General features: G+C 35.2%; 1 protein-coding gene across 3 annotated transcripts in view; it reads left to right on the forward strand.

Annotated features, from left to right (window-relative positions):
• LOC110033425 overlaps nucleotides 1-15,902 on the forward strand; it is a 39,351-nt gene extending 23,449 nt beyond the window's left edge. For 2 of the 3 annotated variants that reach the window (XR_002294945.1, XR_002294944.1), the window contains 2 exons: nucleotides 11,729-11,821; nucleotides 15,467-15,902. Coding sequence is in view for 1 of the 3 variants with exons in the window: in XM_020737407.1 (XP_020593066.1) it covers nucleotides 11,724-11,821; nucleotides 15,467-15,504 (136 nt within the window). In the remaining 2 variants the exon portion in view is untranslated. Of the gene's footprint in view, nucleotides 1-11,723; nucleotides 11,822-15,466 lie in introns of all 3 variants that reach the window. The other variant, XM_020737407.1, reaches the window with a different exon arrangement.
• Nucleotides 15,903-17,480: the final 1,578 nt, after the last annotated feature.

Here is a 17,480-nt window from a genome sequence, read left to right on the forward strand (position 1 = left end):
CTTACTTTATTAGAACTAAATGAAATATGACACTAAATAGGACACAATGGAGAAAAATGAACTAAATAGTAAATAGGACACAATGGAGAAAAATGATTCATGTAACCGACCCCATTTAGTGGGATTTAGGCTTTGTTGTTGTTGTTTGTTCACGTACTTATGGAGATCGGAACTCTGATGTTATTTATAATTTTATCAGTGCTGCTTCAGTCTCCAAAGTAAACACATTAATAATAAGAACCATAATTCTATTTGATTTTAATTTTTATTTGCTTACGGAAGTCTAGAACTTGTGAGCTTGAAAAGCTTGTTGGCGTAATTTTCAGGAGAAAAAAAACAATCCGACTGTTTTTCATAATTTCTTGAATATTTTGCAATGGTATTTGCAGGCAGTTGTAGCCGCCTGAAACAAACTCTATGTGCCATTCTTATGGAGAATTGCATACTCATCCGTTCTTTTCTAGTTTCGTTTAGCTTTCTATAATTTTCTTTGTTGTAAAATCATGCATTGAAGGATTGCTTTAGACGGTCTTTTGTAGGATGTATTTCTACTGTTAAAATTGTGTCTCAAATATTTTATTATTATTCTTTTTTTTTTCCTTCACAAATCCTTCACAAACTAATCAGAAGTACTAATCAGAAGTTCTCCATGAATCAAAGGAAATAAGCCCAATTTATATTTTTTTGTCAATATGTGGTGGCGCTAAGTAACTTTCAGGTTAGCTGAAAATGATTACCTGCTTGGGAATATCTATCTTGTTTTCATGGTAATTTATTTGTCGATGTTTAAATCATCTATTTTAATTGTCCATGCCACCATTTTTTCCAAGCCCATTCCATTAAATTATTTATATGTTACCATTTCTATTTTTCCATGCAATTTCCTATCAATGGGTCACTAGGAACTTCTGAGAATTTCTTGCAAGCAAAGAGATGTTTATAGTGACAGGCTCAAGTCAGAAACGTCTAATCTGAATGTAGAATTGATGATTATAAAATCCGGTGAGGATATCCTTACCTAAATTTTCGTCATAGTCTCACATTTACTTGATGGTTTATGATTCTTCGCTCCTAGCCCACTTTGCTGCACTCTGTCGTTTTCTCCATCTTCCAGGTTGAGATTGATGTATTATATACTGAAACCGAAAGTGTGATGCTAAATAGCCTTTGCAGCTTTTTAATTTGCATATTGTTAATGTTTTTTTCTTCATAAGTTTCATCATTATGATTTCCAAGATGAAATCCTTCATGTAGCAGCTTAAACGGTCAACGAAACCTTCGGTAACCGTTGCATCCCATCAGTTTTAGATGTATAATAGGCGGCGTTGCTTGAAAAGATTGAGGTTAAGATGAATCTGAGCCTCCAATTAGCCTTTTTATTCTCCACATTTTTTTTTGTCAACTTAATGCATCCAAAGATGGCTTAGGGGCCGTGTGGTAGCTGGATTTGTGGAGCTATTTTGATGATATAGGTTTGCATCATGTTCAAATTTGGGTTGAATCCGATTCAGAGGGCTTGAATTTTGATAGGCAGTCCTCGAATACTAGAGGTTATTCCTTTAATTAGTTGTTATTTTGTCCAAAATGGATTTTTGAGCTTGTTTCTACTAATGAACATGTATGCCGGGACAGATGTTTGAATCATAAAATGGTTCAGTTTACAAGGCAATTCTAGGCGAGTAATGCTGCACAATACATTTGGAATACCTAAGCTTCAATTTTTACATAAATACCACATCACCTATATATGGAAAGGCGTATTTCACTTTTTAAAATTTAAAATCATTTTTTATGTGATAAGAAAGCTGAGTAATATAAATGTAAAAAAAAGTGAAGTTTAGGTGTTTGATATGTAAATAAGAATTAGGTGGCACCCAGAGATAATTCTTCTCCTCCAACAATGATAATGATTTACTGAATTTTTTTCACAATGAATTCCATTTACCTCCCTCTCTTACCCCAGCCTCCCTCTCTGTATGTGATTGGGCGATGATGATTAAATTTAATGGGAAATGTTATCTTTTATATGTTCGTGGTGCTTCTAAGATACCTGCTTTTCTCATACAATGACCGTCGAGCAGCCTGGAAGATCCATGCTTCCTTTGGTGACCGCTTCTGGTAGAAGACATGTGCATGTTCCGTCAAGCATTCAGTTAGGGCTTTAAAGTGGATAGATGTTTGCATATTTTTTCAGAAGTTGTTATCTATCTTTGTTTCCTTTTATTTTTCCTGGTTTTGAATTTTAAGTTCACTAATGCCACAACTTATGGATACCCTGAACTCAATTGGTCTGTATTAATGCATCTGTGCTACAAGTTATGGACACCCTGAACTCAATTGGTCTGTATTAATGCATCTGTGATTAGGGTTGTCAAGAAAGCTCTTCATTCATGAATAATTAATGTTTGGCTGGCTAAGCTGGCCGTTTTCAATTCGTTTGTTAAGCGAGTGAATCGAACATGAACTTTTTGAGCTATATAGGAGTCGAGCATGAATGCTTTTGTTCGATTGTGTTTATTTAGTTTTGGCTTGATTTAATTAATAATAGTATTATAAAGTATAGGGCTGTGTTAGGTAGTTGCCAACCAACGTAAAATTTATCAAAAGGTCATGACATGAATGCTTTAAATCTTTGTATAAATGCTTGGGCATGCCCTGAAATAACATATTGTATGAATTGAATATAGTGAAAAATGTGCAAGATCTGCTACACAATCGCCCTGGTGTAGTGTTAAATAAGTAAATGTTTCTAAATTGCGGACTGGTGCAGTTAAGTAAGAGCTATAAAACTAATTTTAGGATATGATCATGTAATATAGGTACTCTCACTGCTAAATTAATGTAATTAATTGTTATTATGGTTCATAAAAAAAATAAATAACTTATGCACTCAAGAAATTAAATGGGTTGAAGAAAAGATTTAGGAGATTGATAGTTTAGTTTTTAATTTTTGATTTAGAAAAAACTTATGATAAGATTCCATGAGAAGCTTTTTGAAGAGTTTTATTGAGGAAATGTGTTGATATGGCTTATATTCAAGTCCTTAAAGATATTTATACTGGAGCTATTACTTGTGTTTGAGCAGGAGGATTGACAAAGTACTTCCTATTTCAGCTGGATTACATTAGGGATCAACTTTAAGCCCATATCTTTTTACTTTAGTTATGGATGCTTTTACTTGAATTTACTGGAGGATGTAGTTGATGATATCCTTCATAAGACTAGAGAACGTTTGGGAAAAACTTGAATTATGGAGGTATACATTGAAGTCTAAAGGCTTTCGTTTGAGTAGAACTTTTCGTTTGAGTAGAACTAAAACTTGAGTAGAACTAAAACTGAATACATGGAATATATTTTTTAGGAGTAGCAATTATAGTGGTAGAACTGTAATTATGGGTGATCAAATCACTGAAAGGTGTGATCATTGTATATATCTTGGGTCTATAGTTTACAGTGACGGTGATATAGATGAGGATGCTATTATTAGAATTCAAGTTGGTTGGTTGAAGTGGAGGAATGCTTCAAGCCTATTGTGTGATAGAAAAGGACTGCGTGGAAAATTTTATAATATGGTGGTGACGCCTGTAATGCTCTATGGCGCAAAATGTTGGCCTTTAAAAGAGAAGCATAAAACAAAGTTAAGTGTTGATTAGATGAGAATGCTTAGGTGGATGAGTGGCTCGACCATTTGATGATCCTGTTAGAAGAGTAGATGTTTTAGACTCGACTTATGTTAAGAAAGGCAGAAATAGACCTTAAAAGACTTAGGTAAATTGTATTAGAAATGATTTTAATTTATTAGAATTAAATGAAAATATGACACTCCATAGGATGCAATGGAGAAAAAGGATTCATGTAGCAAACCCCATTTTGTGGGATAAAGGCTTGTTATTGTTGTTGTGTTTTATAAATTATTCGAGTTAGTTTTGAGTCGAACACAGTACGAAACAAAGAAATGACTCAATCTTGTCCTGTTTACGCCTCTATCTGCGATGCATCATTTTTGAAAAAAAAAACTCATTGTTTAGTAAGATTGCTTTTCATTCAATGTGTGCGAAGCAGCTTGTTCAGCCCTTGTTTCCATGGGTAACCTTTGCATCCCATTCATCAGGGGTCGAGAAATGGCCGGTCTTCTGCTTGCAGATTGAACCAAGATGAATATGAGTCTCAAATTGCTCATTTTTTTTGCCATTTTTTTCATTATCCTTATGTAACATATGAGGACTTTGGGGCTGTGTCTTAGCTAGATTTGAGCAGGATATGACCTAAATGCTTGCAAATAGCCAAAAGACTGTTTTAAACCGCACAGATACTAAAATCCCATTTCTTACAATTTTTGTATTAAATCTCATACTCGGTAGGTCCAATCGATCAACATATTTATGTTATATATTGTCATTTTGTTATTTTGTCGAGAATTTGAAAAATAGATGCCCTAGCATGATAGTTTTGTTTGTAGCCATGTTTCAAGTTGTATCTATGTAATTGTTCCTACTTTATGCAAGTAGGAAAATATTGAACTTTGAAATCCAGCTGTGTAAGTCCTAGAATTTGTAACTCATTAATCTTAAAACATGATATCACGAAGATTGAGATAATGCTATCCTTCGAAGAAAACTTTGTGGTTTAAGCGATGCTTGTGGAGTCTCATTCTCCCAGCCATCCTCTGTTGTTCTTTTGTCCCTGGTTTATGATCACTTTGGTTTTCTGCTGCAGTCTGCTTTGGTGAAGATGAATTTTAGTGGATCTGCTTTGTGATGAAACTATTAAAGTGAATCTGAGTTCATGAAGTCTCTATTTTCTTCGTTTTTCCAGAACAAATTTTAATCTCCAAGCTACCAAATGATAATGGCCCTAACTCTAGCGATCGATATGAAGTGTAATTTCTTAAATAACTTGATTTACATGATGCATCACTTGCATGAGACTAGCTTTTCTATGTTTTATTGCCAACTCTGGCTTAAATTACTGCTCTGTTAGTCTCCTTAAATCGCCATGGTGCAAAATGGCTGGGTCCATTAATCTGTGAACAACGGGTAATTTCGCCATCATGGTGAATCTGCTTGGTCAAGCAGCTAAATGAAAACAATGAGTTATTGTTCATGAGGTTGATGGCCGGACCAATTTTCAATGATCTGTTTGAGGGGTAATTTCTTAGATATTAGATTAACTTGATAAATCACTTTAACATTGTACACCCAAAAATGGTCTACATGAACCTCGAGACAATCTGATGGTGGTTCGGGTCACTGACGAAAAGCTACAAGTTCTTGTAAAGCTGACCGACTACTGAAGGCAACCCAGTCGAACGACAGCTGGCAGACCGAAGGACTATAGACCTACATAAGGTCAGACAACGAAAGTGCTATCCAGGTCGACCAGAAACAAACATCCGTGACTAAGCAAAGTTCTAACACCCCAACAAGCTCAAGTATCAACATGTGGTTCTCTCAACGACTCCCCTAAATATCTCCAGAGATCACCAAGGAACAACAATCAAACTATTCGACCAGTTGCCATACTCAAAATTGATCGGCTTTCAAGAGCGAAGACCGACCAATTTCCAGACAAAATAACTGACCGACACCAACTTAGTTGGTTGACTCGCGACCTGCCTACCAGAAAGTCTTGACACACGAAAATGTGCCAAAATCAGTTGTGCATTTCTAGGTTTTTTGTCCATTCTTTCTAGACCCATACTTTTTTGGGAGAACCTCTTTTCTCTCTTGTAACCTCTATTTTACATATATAAATTGGGTCACAGAGTCTGGGAATACCTTAGTTCGCCCGTACGGGACAATTTTGTGTGTGCTATTTCGTTCTCCTTCTTTCTCTCTACCTCTCCCTCATGGTTTCCATTGCTCCAATCCTTGGGCATGCCTTACAGGACATCTCTGGATTCAACAAACATGATCCTGACTTTTGTAGATTGCACGGTCCAGCTAGCCTAAAGTTTTGGTTTGCCTAGAAATTTCTTCTGGAACCTCCACCTAGAGACTTGTTGGATATGTCAATTTTTTTAACAAAAAAGCTGGTAGAAAGCATTAAAAAATGAAACTTTCGTCAGATACACACGAGTGAAATCCCTATACCGCATCTGTGCAACCAAATGTTTAAATGACTACATTTATTGTTGCACATTTGCATGTTAATTGTTCATTTACAGTGTAGAAAAGTTTTGCAATGTTGTATTGTTTCTGAAAACTTAGAATAGCACCATATTCAAATGAGCAATAATTTTATATTATCCTCTTATCTATGCAGTGGCTAATCTATGATAGTAGTTAATTTTTCTTACCATTACTTAATAATCATCTGGAACTCATGGATAAAGGGCATCTGTGCAACCAAATGTTTAAATGACTACATTTGTTGTTGCACATTTGCATGTTAATTGTTCATTTACAGTGTAGAAAAATTTTGCAATGTTGTATTGTTTCTGAAAACTTAGAATAGCACCATATTCAAATGAGCAATAATTTTATATTATCCTCTTATCTATGCAGTGGCTAATCTATGATAGTAGTTAATTTTTCTTACTATTACTTAATAATCATCTGGAAATCATGGATAAAGGTTGTGTATTTATTGCATGGCGAGGAACCTAATGTTCTTTTCTTTCTTATGTTGCTGTTGATGGGTCTTATGAATGGTATTTTCTATGTTTTTGTTAAGGTAGTTTTCAACTTCAGCTCCTATTATAATCTTGGGAAGCTGATGGAAAAGCCTTATATAATGTCTGGGCAGGATTGTGTTTTTTTCAGATAAAAAAAAAGGAAGTGAAATGAAATTAAAGAGAGTATTTACATGCATGCCACATAATTCTTTAATATTTACCTGCATAACACCTAATTTTTAACATTTAGGGCGGCCCAAATATTAAAATTCGCTTCATTTTTTCAATTTTGGCTTTTATGTGGTACATAAAGTCTAATTTCTCTCTCTCTCTCTCTCTCTCTCTCTCTCTCTGGGTCAGTGTCTTTATATGAATGGCATTGTATATATAGGTTTCGCCTCACGATGAACCCTAGCTTCTTTGCTGTTGTAGTTCCACTCTCGTAGAAGGGGGCACGCTCCTTTGTTTCCGTCGTTTGCTTTGTCAAGCTGCGCCTATGTTCTCTGCTCGTAGGGTCGATCGGGCTCTGCGGCTCCGTTTCCTGCTTCTGCGGCGTCGTCTCACCGAGTATCTTCTGCGCTGCTTTTGTCGAACTGAGGTTTCGACTCTGTCGAGCTCATCTGTGGTTCTTGTTTGCAGTTTATTGTCTTTTGAGTAGCGCCCAGACCTCTTTGGCCCTCTGCTCGACTTGCAGAGCTTCTATTTGTTGTGATGGAGCTTCATTCTTCGGTTGAAACTGACAAAGCCTCCTTCACTAACATTGTGGGTAATCCTCAGAGGGAGACGACAGTTGTGTTCCCCTCAAGTTATAAGGAGAATCATAATGGTACATGTGACTCTCTTTATCAAGAATGCAAGTAGGAAAAGTGGGAAGTCAACACTCTTTTTCTCTGAGTCTGAAATTTCAACACTGACTGACAAATTCAAGTTTACTTTCATTGGGAAATTTAATTGGAGACAACCACCTATGGAGATTATCAAGAAACGTTTTGATGACCTCAAATTAGCAGGAAAGTGAAAAGTGGGGCTCATAGATAGGAGACATGTTTTGATTTAGTTAACCGTGCATGAAGACTACACTCGGATTTTCTTTAAAAAATATGTTAACATTGCTGGTAAACCTACGAGGCTACTCAAGCGGTCTCCGGATTTCGACCCAAATCATGAAACTTCCACTGTACTGGTATGATTTAGTTTACTTGGTCTCAAGCTGCATTTTTTTAACCATCAGATTCTCTACTTTTTTGGGGACATCATTGGGGATTATTTGAAGCTAGATCTGCCTACTTTCAACCTAATCAAACCCTCAGTGTCCATAATACTTGTAGAAAGGGATTATTTTATCTGATGTTACTGAAATCTAGTTGGGCACAACCCATAATGGTTATTGACAACAAATCGTCATGGAACACAGAACCCCATATTATTCCCACTGTAAGATGTTTGGTCATGTCCTTGATAAATGCCACAAGTTTCATCCAAATTTGAAATCTAAGGTTCAAGTGAATAAAGATGGGTCTACCAATACTGCTCTGGACATTTTAGTTCCACCTGGAGAGGATACTACCAGACAGGAGGTGTCTGATGCCCCTGAGGAAATCCCCCATGACACTCCTATTACTGTTACTGCGAATGATGTGATGTTGACACCTTCAAATCCCATAGAAAACAATACTGATGGACTATTACTTACAAATGATAGTTTACAAATGATACTGATAATTAGGAGAGCCTCGTAGCTCCACTTCTTCAGGAAGTATCCGGTGTAGAGACAATTCATACTTCACATATACTAGAACCTATTGTGGGTACTACGGTTGGTAATCCTTCAGCTTTAGCTCTATCACCCCATCAGACTGATTCTTCGGAAGAAGAATGACATTTTTATTCCAGGAGGAAGAAGAAGAATGGAGGCCGACTCGAGCTCAGGAACATATTGGATGATACATTGGTTACTACGGGCAATGACAATCATCTTACCAACTTATTAGCTTGTATCAACTTATTAGTTTGTTCATACCCTAAAATTAGAGGCAGAGGTAAGACCAAATTGGGTCGCTCTCTAGCCACCTGATCTTATGTATTTCTGCATTATTAGACTTTTGATTTATGTATCTAATATATCCTTCTGTTTTTTTTAGTTTTAGAACCATTTGTGGTTTTTGTGTGGGCAAGGTGCTATGCTTGGACCCTCCCACACATTGTATCCGTATCTTTCTTTCTATTTAATATATTAGCCTTTTTAGGCTTTCAAAAAAAAAAATATGTATATGTATATTTATGGGCATGAAATCAGATGATATGTTTTAATACTTTAAAGGAGCATTACTCCAAAAGAAAAAAAATAATTTTGGGTTCCTTTGTGACAGCTTTTTGAATGGCTTTTTATCAAGTTGCCATAATTCTGTTTAATTGTATTTTATTTGGCTACTTTTCAAGTAATTTCAGTGGCGGGATCGGGCTTCTTACAAATTTAGGATGTGCTGACTGAGGAAAGCTGTTGATTGACTTTTCATTTACATATGCATCAAACAATTTCTTTGTATTTACATGTTTAATACATAAACTTTCATTTTCATGTTGGCCATAAATATTACAATTCATAATAGTCAGGTTTTGATTATTATGAGGCATATGAAATCAAAATCTTCCCTCTCTCTCTCTCTCAGTAAACTGGCGTGCATTATATAAGGCAATGATGCGTGCTTTTCGTGTCTTAAGAATTTTTATTTTTGGTGGTGTTGCCTAGATCTGCACTTTTGTCGTGCTTTGGCATTTAAGTTACTTAGATGGCCCTTGCCTTGGGGGTGTTTTGAATGGTGATGATACTTCGTATCTTTCCCCTAATTGTTTGAAAGGCTTTTTTTTCTTTTTTGGATTTATCAAAAGGCAGTGAAATGAAATAAAAAAGGAATATGTACATGCATACCGTAAAGTTCTAACATAGCATATTTTACTGTGGATGGTGAGGAAATGGAGTTGAGCTTGATCAAGATCCCATTGTTTCGTAGTCCGGGATTATGCATCCCGTTCTACTTGATTAGAGGAGGAAGTCAATTCAACCTAACAAAAAGATCCTTTTTAATAGTCGTGTTGCTTAATGCAAGGGAATCTTGTCAACCTACGGTATGTGTTTGTTTATGGAGATAAATTTACATCAACTTTAGCTTACAGAGGGATTGATGCTCTACGAAGTTGTACATAAAAAATGTGCCAGCGCTAGTCCTAAGGAGATCTAATGATTCGGAGGAAAATAGTACGGTGGAGGACTTACTGTCAGAAGATTATGAAACCCACTTATGTGACTAAATCGGTCATGCTAAGCCGAAGTCAAAAAAGCTTAAATGATCGAGCCAGAGAGCACACGAGCAACAGGCTTATATATGTAATAAGATATTGTAGGGACTCTAAAGCAGGGATAAAAATGTGACATCACTGTATTGTACTGTCTTTACTATAAATAGGGAGATAATTTCATGAGCAAGAATGAGCTAAAAAGGTTGAGAGAGGTTAACACGATTGACACTTGTTACCGTTCATTACTCTTCTCTCTGTATTTCTCTCTTTTTCCTTTCTACACTATTTTGTGGAGTTTGATTCACACACAAATCAGGATACAACACATGTATTCATTCATAATTCAAAGAGGAAGAATAGCTTTAGGGAAAATATGGGTTACAGCCATGACTACCATATAATGAATAAAAGTCAAATCTGTGTGTCCATGTTTTTTTTTGGCAATGATGATTAAATTCAACATGAAATGCAATCTTATTGCTGTCCATGATTTTTTTGGGATCTCGGTTTTTCTAATGCAATGGTGGAGTAGTTTGGAATAACCATGCTCCTGCAGATAACGGTTGCATCTTTGTGCCGTTGGTAGAGAGCGTGTTTGCGTATCTGTTTTTTGATGAAACAAAGGCAAATTTGAGCCATGATTTTCCATTTTCTTTTAACTTTTCTATATATTCAAGCAACCAGTTAGGATGTTAAAGTAAATTGATGTTTGTAATTGCTGCGTTGAGCAGTTGCCATGGTAATTGTCATTCCATGCTGTTTTGAACTATGCTCTATATTTTTCCCCCTAATTTTATGAAAATGTCTTTTCAAATTACAAAAGAGAACGTGAAGTGAAATTAAGATGTGGAATTTGCATACATACCGCTCAATTCTTATATATCTACGTGCATTTTGGAAGGCCCTTGCTTTTTAGGGCAACTACTGCTTCCTTGAGCCCCTCATAGAGAGCTTTTTGGTGGATGCGCTTTTTGATGGAACAAGGGCGAATCCGAGCTTCTGATTTTTCATATCCTTCTTACTTTTCTTCATCATCAACAACTACTATATGAGCCCTTTAAGCGTCTGTTTGTGGTAGTTGCAGCTTATCCAGCTTATCGTGATAAGTTGCTGATCAGTAGCTTATCCTGATAAGCTGGCTGACTGTTTGGGGCGGCTGTTTGAAAATAACTGCAAATCAGCTGTTTGTAGATAAATAACCATTCTACTCCTGTTAAGTATTGTTGTTTGTAATAGAACTGTCTTGGCAATATATTCGATACTGTAGAAGCAGAAAAATATATCTATTTTTTAGAGTGTATCTATGTCTTGAATCTTCGTATTTTTTATCCCTAAAAGCCTCATCAAAATACTTTTATCATCATAATAGCTGTTTAGCGATTGTGCAGATGTTATGGAGAAGATTAGGTGCAACTTTATGCCAGAAAATACTTTTTGGATGCATACAAGCAATTAGCAATTATACATCTGATCAATAGCAAATTTATGAGATAAAACCCAAACCATATTGAAAAAAATATATATAAACTGAAGATATTTTACTCAAATCTATTAAAAATATAACTCATCGTTTCTTCAAAAACTCGTACCTCATTTGAATTCAAATGTTATGCGAACCAAACAGAAAGATGGCGTTTTGAAAACGCCGTTGCACTTTTAAGCTTCCCCAAACGGAGCTTAAGTGTGTTGATTCCAGCAATTCAGTCAAAGTTGACGTTTGTCTTTGTTTCTTTTCTATTGTATTATGATCTGTATACTTATAAATAAATGATTAATGCTACACCCTTCAAAGAAAACTTTTTTTTAACAGTGCAGTTTCGATGGCCTGTGTATCATTAGGCGGCTACTGCATCCATGTCGTGTTGACTAAGAGCTGGTTGGAACTTCTTCAGAATGGAATAGGGGCAGGTGTTTTCCTTCGACTATTCAATTTCTTGCTTAGGTTGTACTTGTTTTAAGTAGTCATTATGGTAATTGTTCTTCCATATGTTTTGAATTATGCTCTATATTTTATCTCCCATTTTTTAAAGGCTTTTTTTAAAAAAAAAAAATTCAATAGGAGGAAGTGATACTAAAAGCCTAACCATCCACGTGTGAAACCTCTCGAGTATGATGAATCTGAACTCTTAAACTGCGAGGTGCCTTTTAGGTGTAATTATTGGACTTTCAGCTGAAACTTCATTGTTAAGTGTGCCGTACGGGAGACTCCTGATATGGGTGACCTGTAAGCTTCACTAATAGGACAAAATCGTGAACTATTAGGCCAAAGCGGACGATAACTCAATCGATGAGAGTTCGGGTTGTTACACTGCTTTACATATAAAACACCTAAACTTTAATATCTATGTTAGCACTAAAGATTAAATTTAAACTTCTACAATTTTGATTATTATGAGACAATTAATTATATTTATCTCTCTCTCTCTCTCTATATATATACTTATTGTTTTTACTTTTCTAACACTTAAAGTTTGATAATTACATATATAATACTTGGCGTCATAAGTTGTGCATGAGAAATTGTATTTCGTTTTTAAAAAGTTAGTAGTAGTTGTATTTTTTATTTAATATCAAAGATTTGGGTGCGTTTCATGTAAAAGTGAATGTTTTGGTATTAAATATGTGAATACATAAGAATTGTGTAGTATGTATGTAAATTATATCGATGGCAATGAAAATAAAATGCATCATTGAAAGAGATTATTCCCCCTATATGGGGCTGTTGGATTTCTTTTTGCGGCACTGTAGATCTACCCTCTTTTCTTGAAATGGCGATGTCACGAGTTTATGAGGGCCTTTCAGAGGTTGACAGTTTCTTCCCTGATGTTTTGTTTGTTCTCCATATTCGCTCCAGTTTTCTGAAAGGTTTCTGTCAGATTCAACTAAAGGGAGTGAAATAAAATTAAAATGGAGGATTAGATGCATGCCACATAACTCCCGTATTGCCTGTTTAACACCTAAATGTAATATTTGTTTCTTTCAAAAGTTTACAATGGTTTTATTCCTGTAACTTCGGTTATTAAGCATACAAATTAAAATTTCTCTTTCTCTGCATATATGAGGGCTGACAGTGGAATCCATCATTTTGCTTTCCGACAGAGATCCACTCTCTTCTCATGGAGATCCACTCTCTTCTCATGGAGTGCATACGTCAGAAACTGCTGGTTCTGCGAGTTACAGGTTAAATGCAGAACAGCGGGTCTGCTTCGATGATGTAACTGTGTCCATCTGAGCCCACCAACTCCACATTTTTTTTGCCTCCTCTTCTTTTCTCAAACAGTTTTTATATTGCTCTATATAAAACTAGCGTAATTCTAGCATTTTAAAATTCGACGGGTTCTTAAGTACCTTTTGCCTTAAATCTTGGTTTTAGTAAATCCCACAACGGAATTATGAGATTTAGAGAAGTTGAAGCGTATAACTGTTAGAAATTCATTTTTAACATTTATGATGCAAATTCTAAAAATATATAATTGTCAAGATCTTTTAAATTCATGATTTTTACATATCTATAATAAAGTAATGCATACCTGTATTCATCATAATAAAATTTGATCTTGAAGAGATGGAGTTTCTCTCTCTAATTCCGTGAAAGTTTCTGTACTTTCTGATGGAGTGAAATATACGGGGTGTGTTGGGAAGAGAGATGACTCATTCTCTGAATTATGCTATTAGATTTAACCACCATTCATCAAGGGAGTTACTAACCAATATGATTTATCATAATTTAATAAATAAATTAATTTTATTATTAAAATCAATGACATAAATTAGTAACCTCTATTCATTTTAAGGGTTACACAAGTTACAAAAAATAAATATCATAAGTTATCATAAGTTATGACACAAGTTATGAGTTAAGAAAATTAATAACTAAATTAATAACTTAAGTTATTTAAGGGTTACACAAGTTACAAAAAATAAATATCATAAGTTATCATTTATTATGACATAAGTTAATGAGTTAAGAAAATAAATGACTTAAAAGTTATTAAAATAAATCTCATAAGTTATTAAAATAAATGTGAGCCATAAATAAAAATTTAACAATAACAGCGGGGAATTATGAGATTTAGACAAGTTGAAGCGTACAACGGGGGGTGGGGGTAAGGGGAAAAGATAAGGGTTACCTTCGGGTTAAAGCGTAGCGGAAGGAGAAGAAATATTGGAATTTTGGAAGGCATTTTATGCTGCCATGGCTTTATTGCCATCCCAGCTAACCCTAATTGCCGTTGTATAGGGATGGTTTGGTCATCAAGGCATGGTTTTGGGTGAAACCTTGAGTAGGGGGTGGGACATTTTATGTGGATTTCGTGATGGAGAGAAGGGGAAGGTGGATTTGTCGCTTTGTTTACTTTTAGATGATAGTATATTTTAAAAAGGAATTACTTGCAGCCATATGAGCTATTATGTTCTTTTAAAAATGTATACTTTATTGCATCTAAGTGAAAGTCTATCTTTGTATTTTTTGGGGCCTTTACATACATACCACAGAATTCCTATATATTTACATATCTAACACCTAGATTGTAATTCTCATGTTCGCTCAAAACAAATTTAATGGATAAATTTTTTCAAAAAAATAAACAATGGACATGTTTCTCAAATTTGAGCTATTTGAGCTATGATGAGGCATATAAAGTCTCTCTCTCTCTCTCTGTCTTTTTGATCTGGTGATGATGATTGTTGCGTGCTAAAGAACCGAGTCCTTTAGTGAGGCAGTCAACAATTTCCTCTCCATTGGCTACATGACTTAGCTCTAATAGCCTGTTATTAAGCTTATCCTTGATGAAGAATCTATCAATCTCCACATGTTTGCTTCTATCGTTTTGCACCTGGTTGTTGGCAATGTTGATTGCCGACTTTTTGTCGTAACACAACTTCATTTTAGTTTTTTGGCCTATCTTAAGCTCGACCAACAAGGCTCTCAACCGCATCATCTCGGCAACTCCTAAGGTCATGGCCCTCTACTTTGCTTCGGCTCTTGACCTTGCTACTAGAGACTGTTACTTGCTCTTCCAAGAGACCCAAGTTCATCCCGAGATAGGCCTTCTGTCATTTGCACACATATATATATATATATATGTATATGTATATATATTCTTTTAATTTTTATTAAAATATCTTTTTGAATGAAATTAAGATGGGGGATTTATGTAGAAAATGTGGATGTGCTTTCTTATTAATTGAACTGGAGCAAATTTGAGCTTACAATTCCCCATTTTGTTTAGGGGCCATAGAATGGATGGATGTTTGCAATTTATCGGACATTGTTATCTATCTTTAGATTGTTGTGTGTATTAATGCATTCGTGGTGTTTCACTCTCTCACGATTGCTCATTCGCGTATGGATTTTTTTGGGGCAACTTTTTCATTAGCTTTCTAGAAAGTTGCCAGAATTCTGTTTGACTGGCATTTTTTTTTGCTTGCATTTTCTTGTCTAAAATCTAAACTTCGATATTTACATAGGCTGACAACAATTTTTTGTTGTATTTTTTCAAAAGAACAAACGCTAGTTCTATTTATTTTATCTCCCGGTCTTTGTGTTTGTAGCTTCAAAAACCCGCGCTCTTCATATGCAATGGAGATGAAGATGCTTCGAAGGCTTGTACGTTTGAGTGTAATTGCTGCTTCCATGAGTCACTAGTTAATGTATTTGTTTTTGAGTAAAGTGCCAAAATAGTTCTATATGGGGATGATGATAGAATTCAAATTAGTTTCCATAGTCTTTAAAATGGGGTTGAAACAGTCCTATATGGGGATTATGATAAAATTCAACATGAAAGGCATTCTTGTTCTTGATCTTGGCGCCTCAGAGATCTATTTTTCTCGTGCAATGGCGATAGAGCAGCTTGGATGGCCAAAGCTTATGTAGGTAACCATTGCTTTCATTCGTCATTGTGTTGTGAAAATGTGAATTTGTGCTTCAGATTCTTCGTTTCTTTTCCACTTTTCTGTTTTTGTTTCTTTTTCTTTTACCTTTATTTGAATAATCCATATACTAATGCCATGAGATAATGGAGGCCTTATTTAAATTATTTGTAATTTCTTTATTCTGATTTATTTTCCTGTTAGCTGACTATTTAGATTATGAATATACATTATTAATTTAGCTAAAATAAATTATACATAATATTTTGTACCTAAAATAGATTGTAAGATTATTATTTAACGAAATGAAAGCAAAGGGAAAAGGCATCGAGCCTTTTCAGGATTCAACCTATTTTTCTCAAAACTTTGACCCATGCATGGTGCTTCATAATGTTTGTGTAAGAATTTGTGATCTGTCTTAGGTTCTTTTCATACTTTGGTTGGTAGATATGTAAATGCATAAGAATTGTGTAATATGTATGTAAATTCTTTTCATTATATTGTTTCTGTGTATGAGTGTGTGTGGCTAGAATTCTATTTTAATTTAAAAATATTTATTCAAGTATTAATCAGTTATTCATTTAACATATAAAATTTATCTGATAGTTTAATTTAATTTAATCATTCCAAATATTTTGATTTGGCGAACTGTTACCCTTGCTCCCACTATCTCCGCAAAGAGGATTAAAATCCGCTGCGGTTTCTTTCCATTGTGAACTCCTAACGCTGTGTGTAAATAGAATTCCGTGAGATCAAAACATTAATTCATTTGTTTAAGTAGGAGGCGTGTGAAGAGTGGCAACCTTCATGGATGATGATTACTTTGTAGTTAACCTTCACCAACTCACCGGCTTTCTTTCTCTAATGGGCATGGAAGATGAATTCCATTTCATAATGCAATCTTGGCCTGTTTTAGGAATGCTTCAGATGGGGCTTCTGTGTTGATCATAATGCTGATAAGCAATTTAATTGCAATGATGTTAAAACAGCCTCGAAGGCCCCGGACTTATGCTGGAAATTACTTCTTTTGCAGGTGTACTCTGAATTGCAGATCAGCACTTCTGCTTTGATGTGGAATGGTGATGAATCTGTGCCCTCCAACACCCCCTTTCTTTTCTAACCTTTTCTCGTTAGAGGTTTTCCATTGCTCTGTATAAATACACATGTAATTCTGCATCCCACGGGGGTGTTTTGTAACAGGAATTAACCTAAATCCTGCAAACAGCAAAAATGACATTTTTAAATTGTACAAGTTCTTAAATCTTGTTTTATTTATTTATTTTTTTTGCTGTCTTAAATCCTGGATTTAGTTAATCCCATTGGAAGAGGAACTTACGGGATTTTAGAGGAGCAATGGTTTGGAGTAGGAATGGAGGGAAGGAATAGGACGATAGGAATTTTGAAGGTCATTTTATGCTGTGGTCTCTTTGTTGCCTTCCCAGCTAGCTCTAATCGTGACTCTTGTCACTACGGTTTGGTCACGAAGGCATTGGTTTTGGGCGACACCTGAATAGCGGGGAGGGATGTACGCGAGGCTTTTGGAAAGGAGAGCGGAAGGGGAAGTTGGGTTTATGGTTTTATTTAATATTTAAAAGTAAAACAATATTAAAGAGGATTTACATGTGTTGAATTACTTGGGGAGGAAAAAGTGCTCACTTTATTATTCACAAATATGGTATATATATATATATATATA

Source organism: Phalaenopsis equestris, unplaced genomic scaffold (assembly GCF_001263595.1).
Source record: "Phalaenopsis equestris unplaced genomic scaffold, ASM126359v1 Scaffold000002, whole genome shotgun sequence".
Taxonomy (NCBI): Eukaryota; Viridiplantae; Streptophyta; class Magnoliopsida; order Asparagales; family Orchidaceae; genus Phalaenopsis; species Phalaenopsis equestris.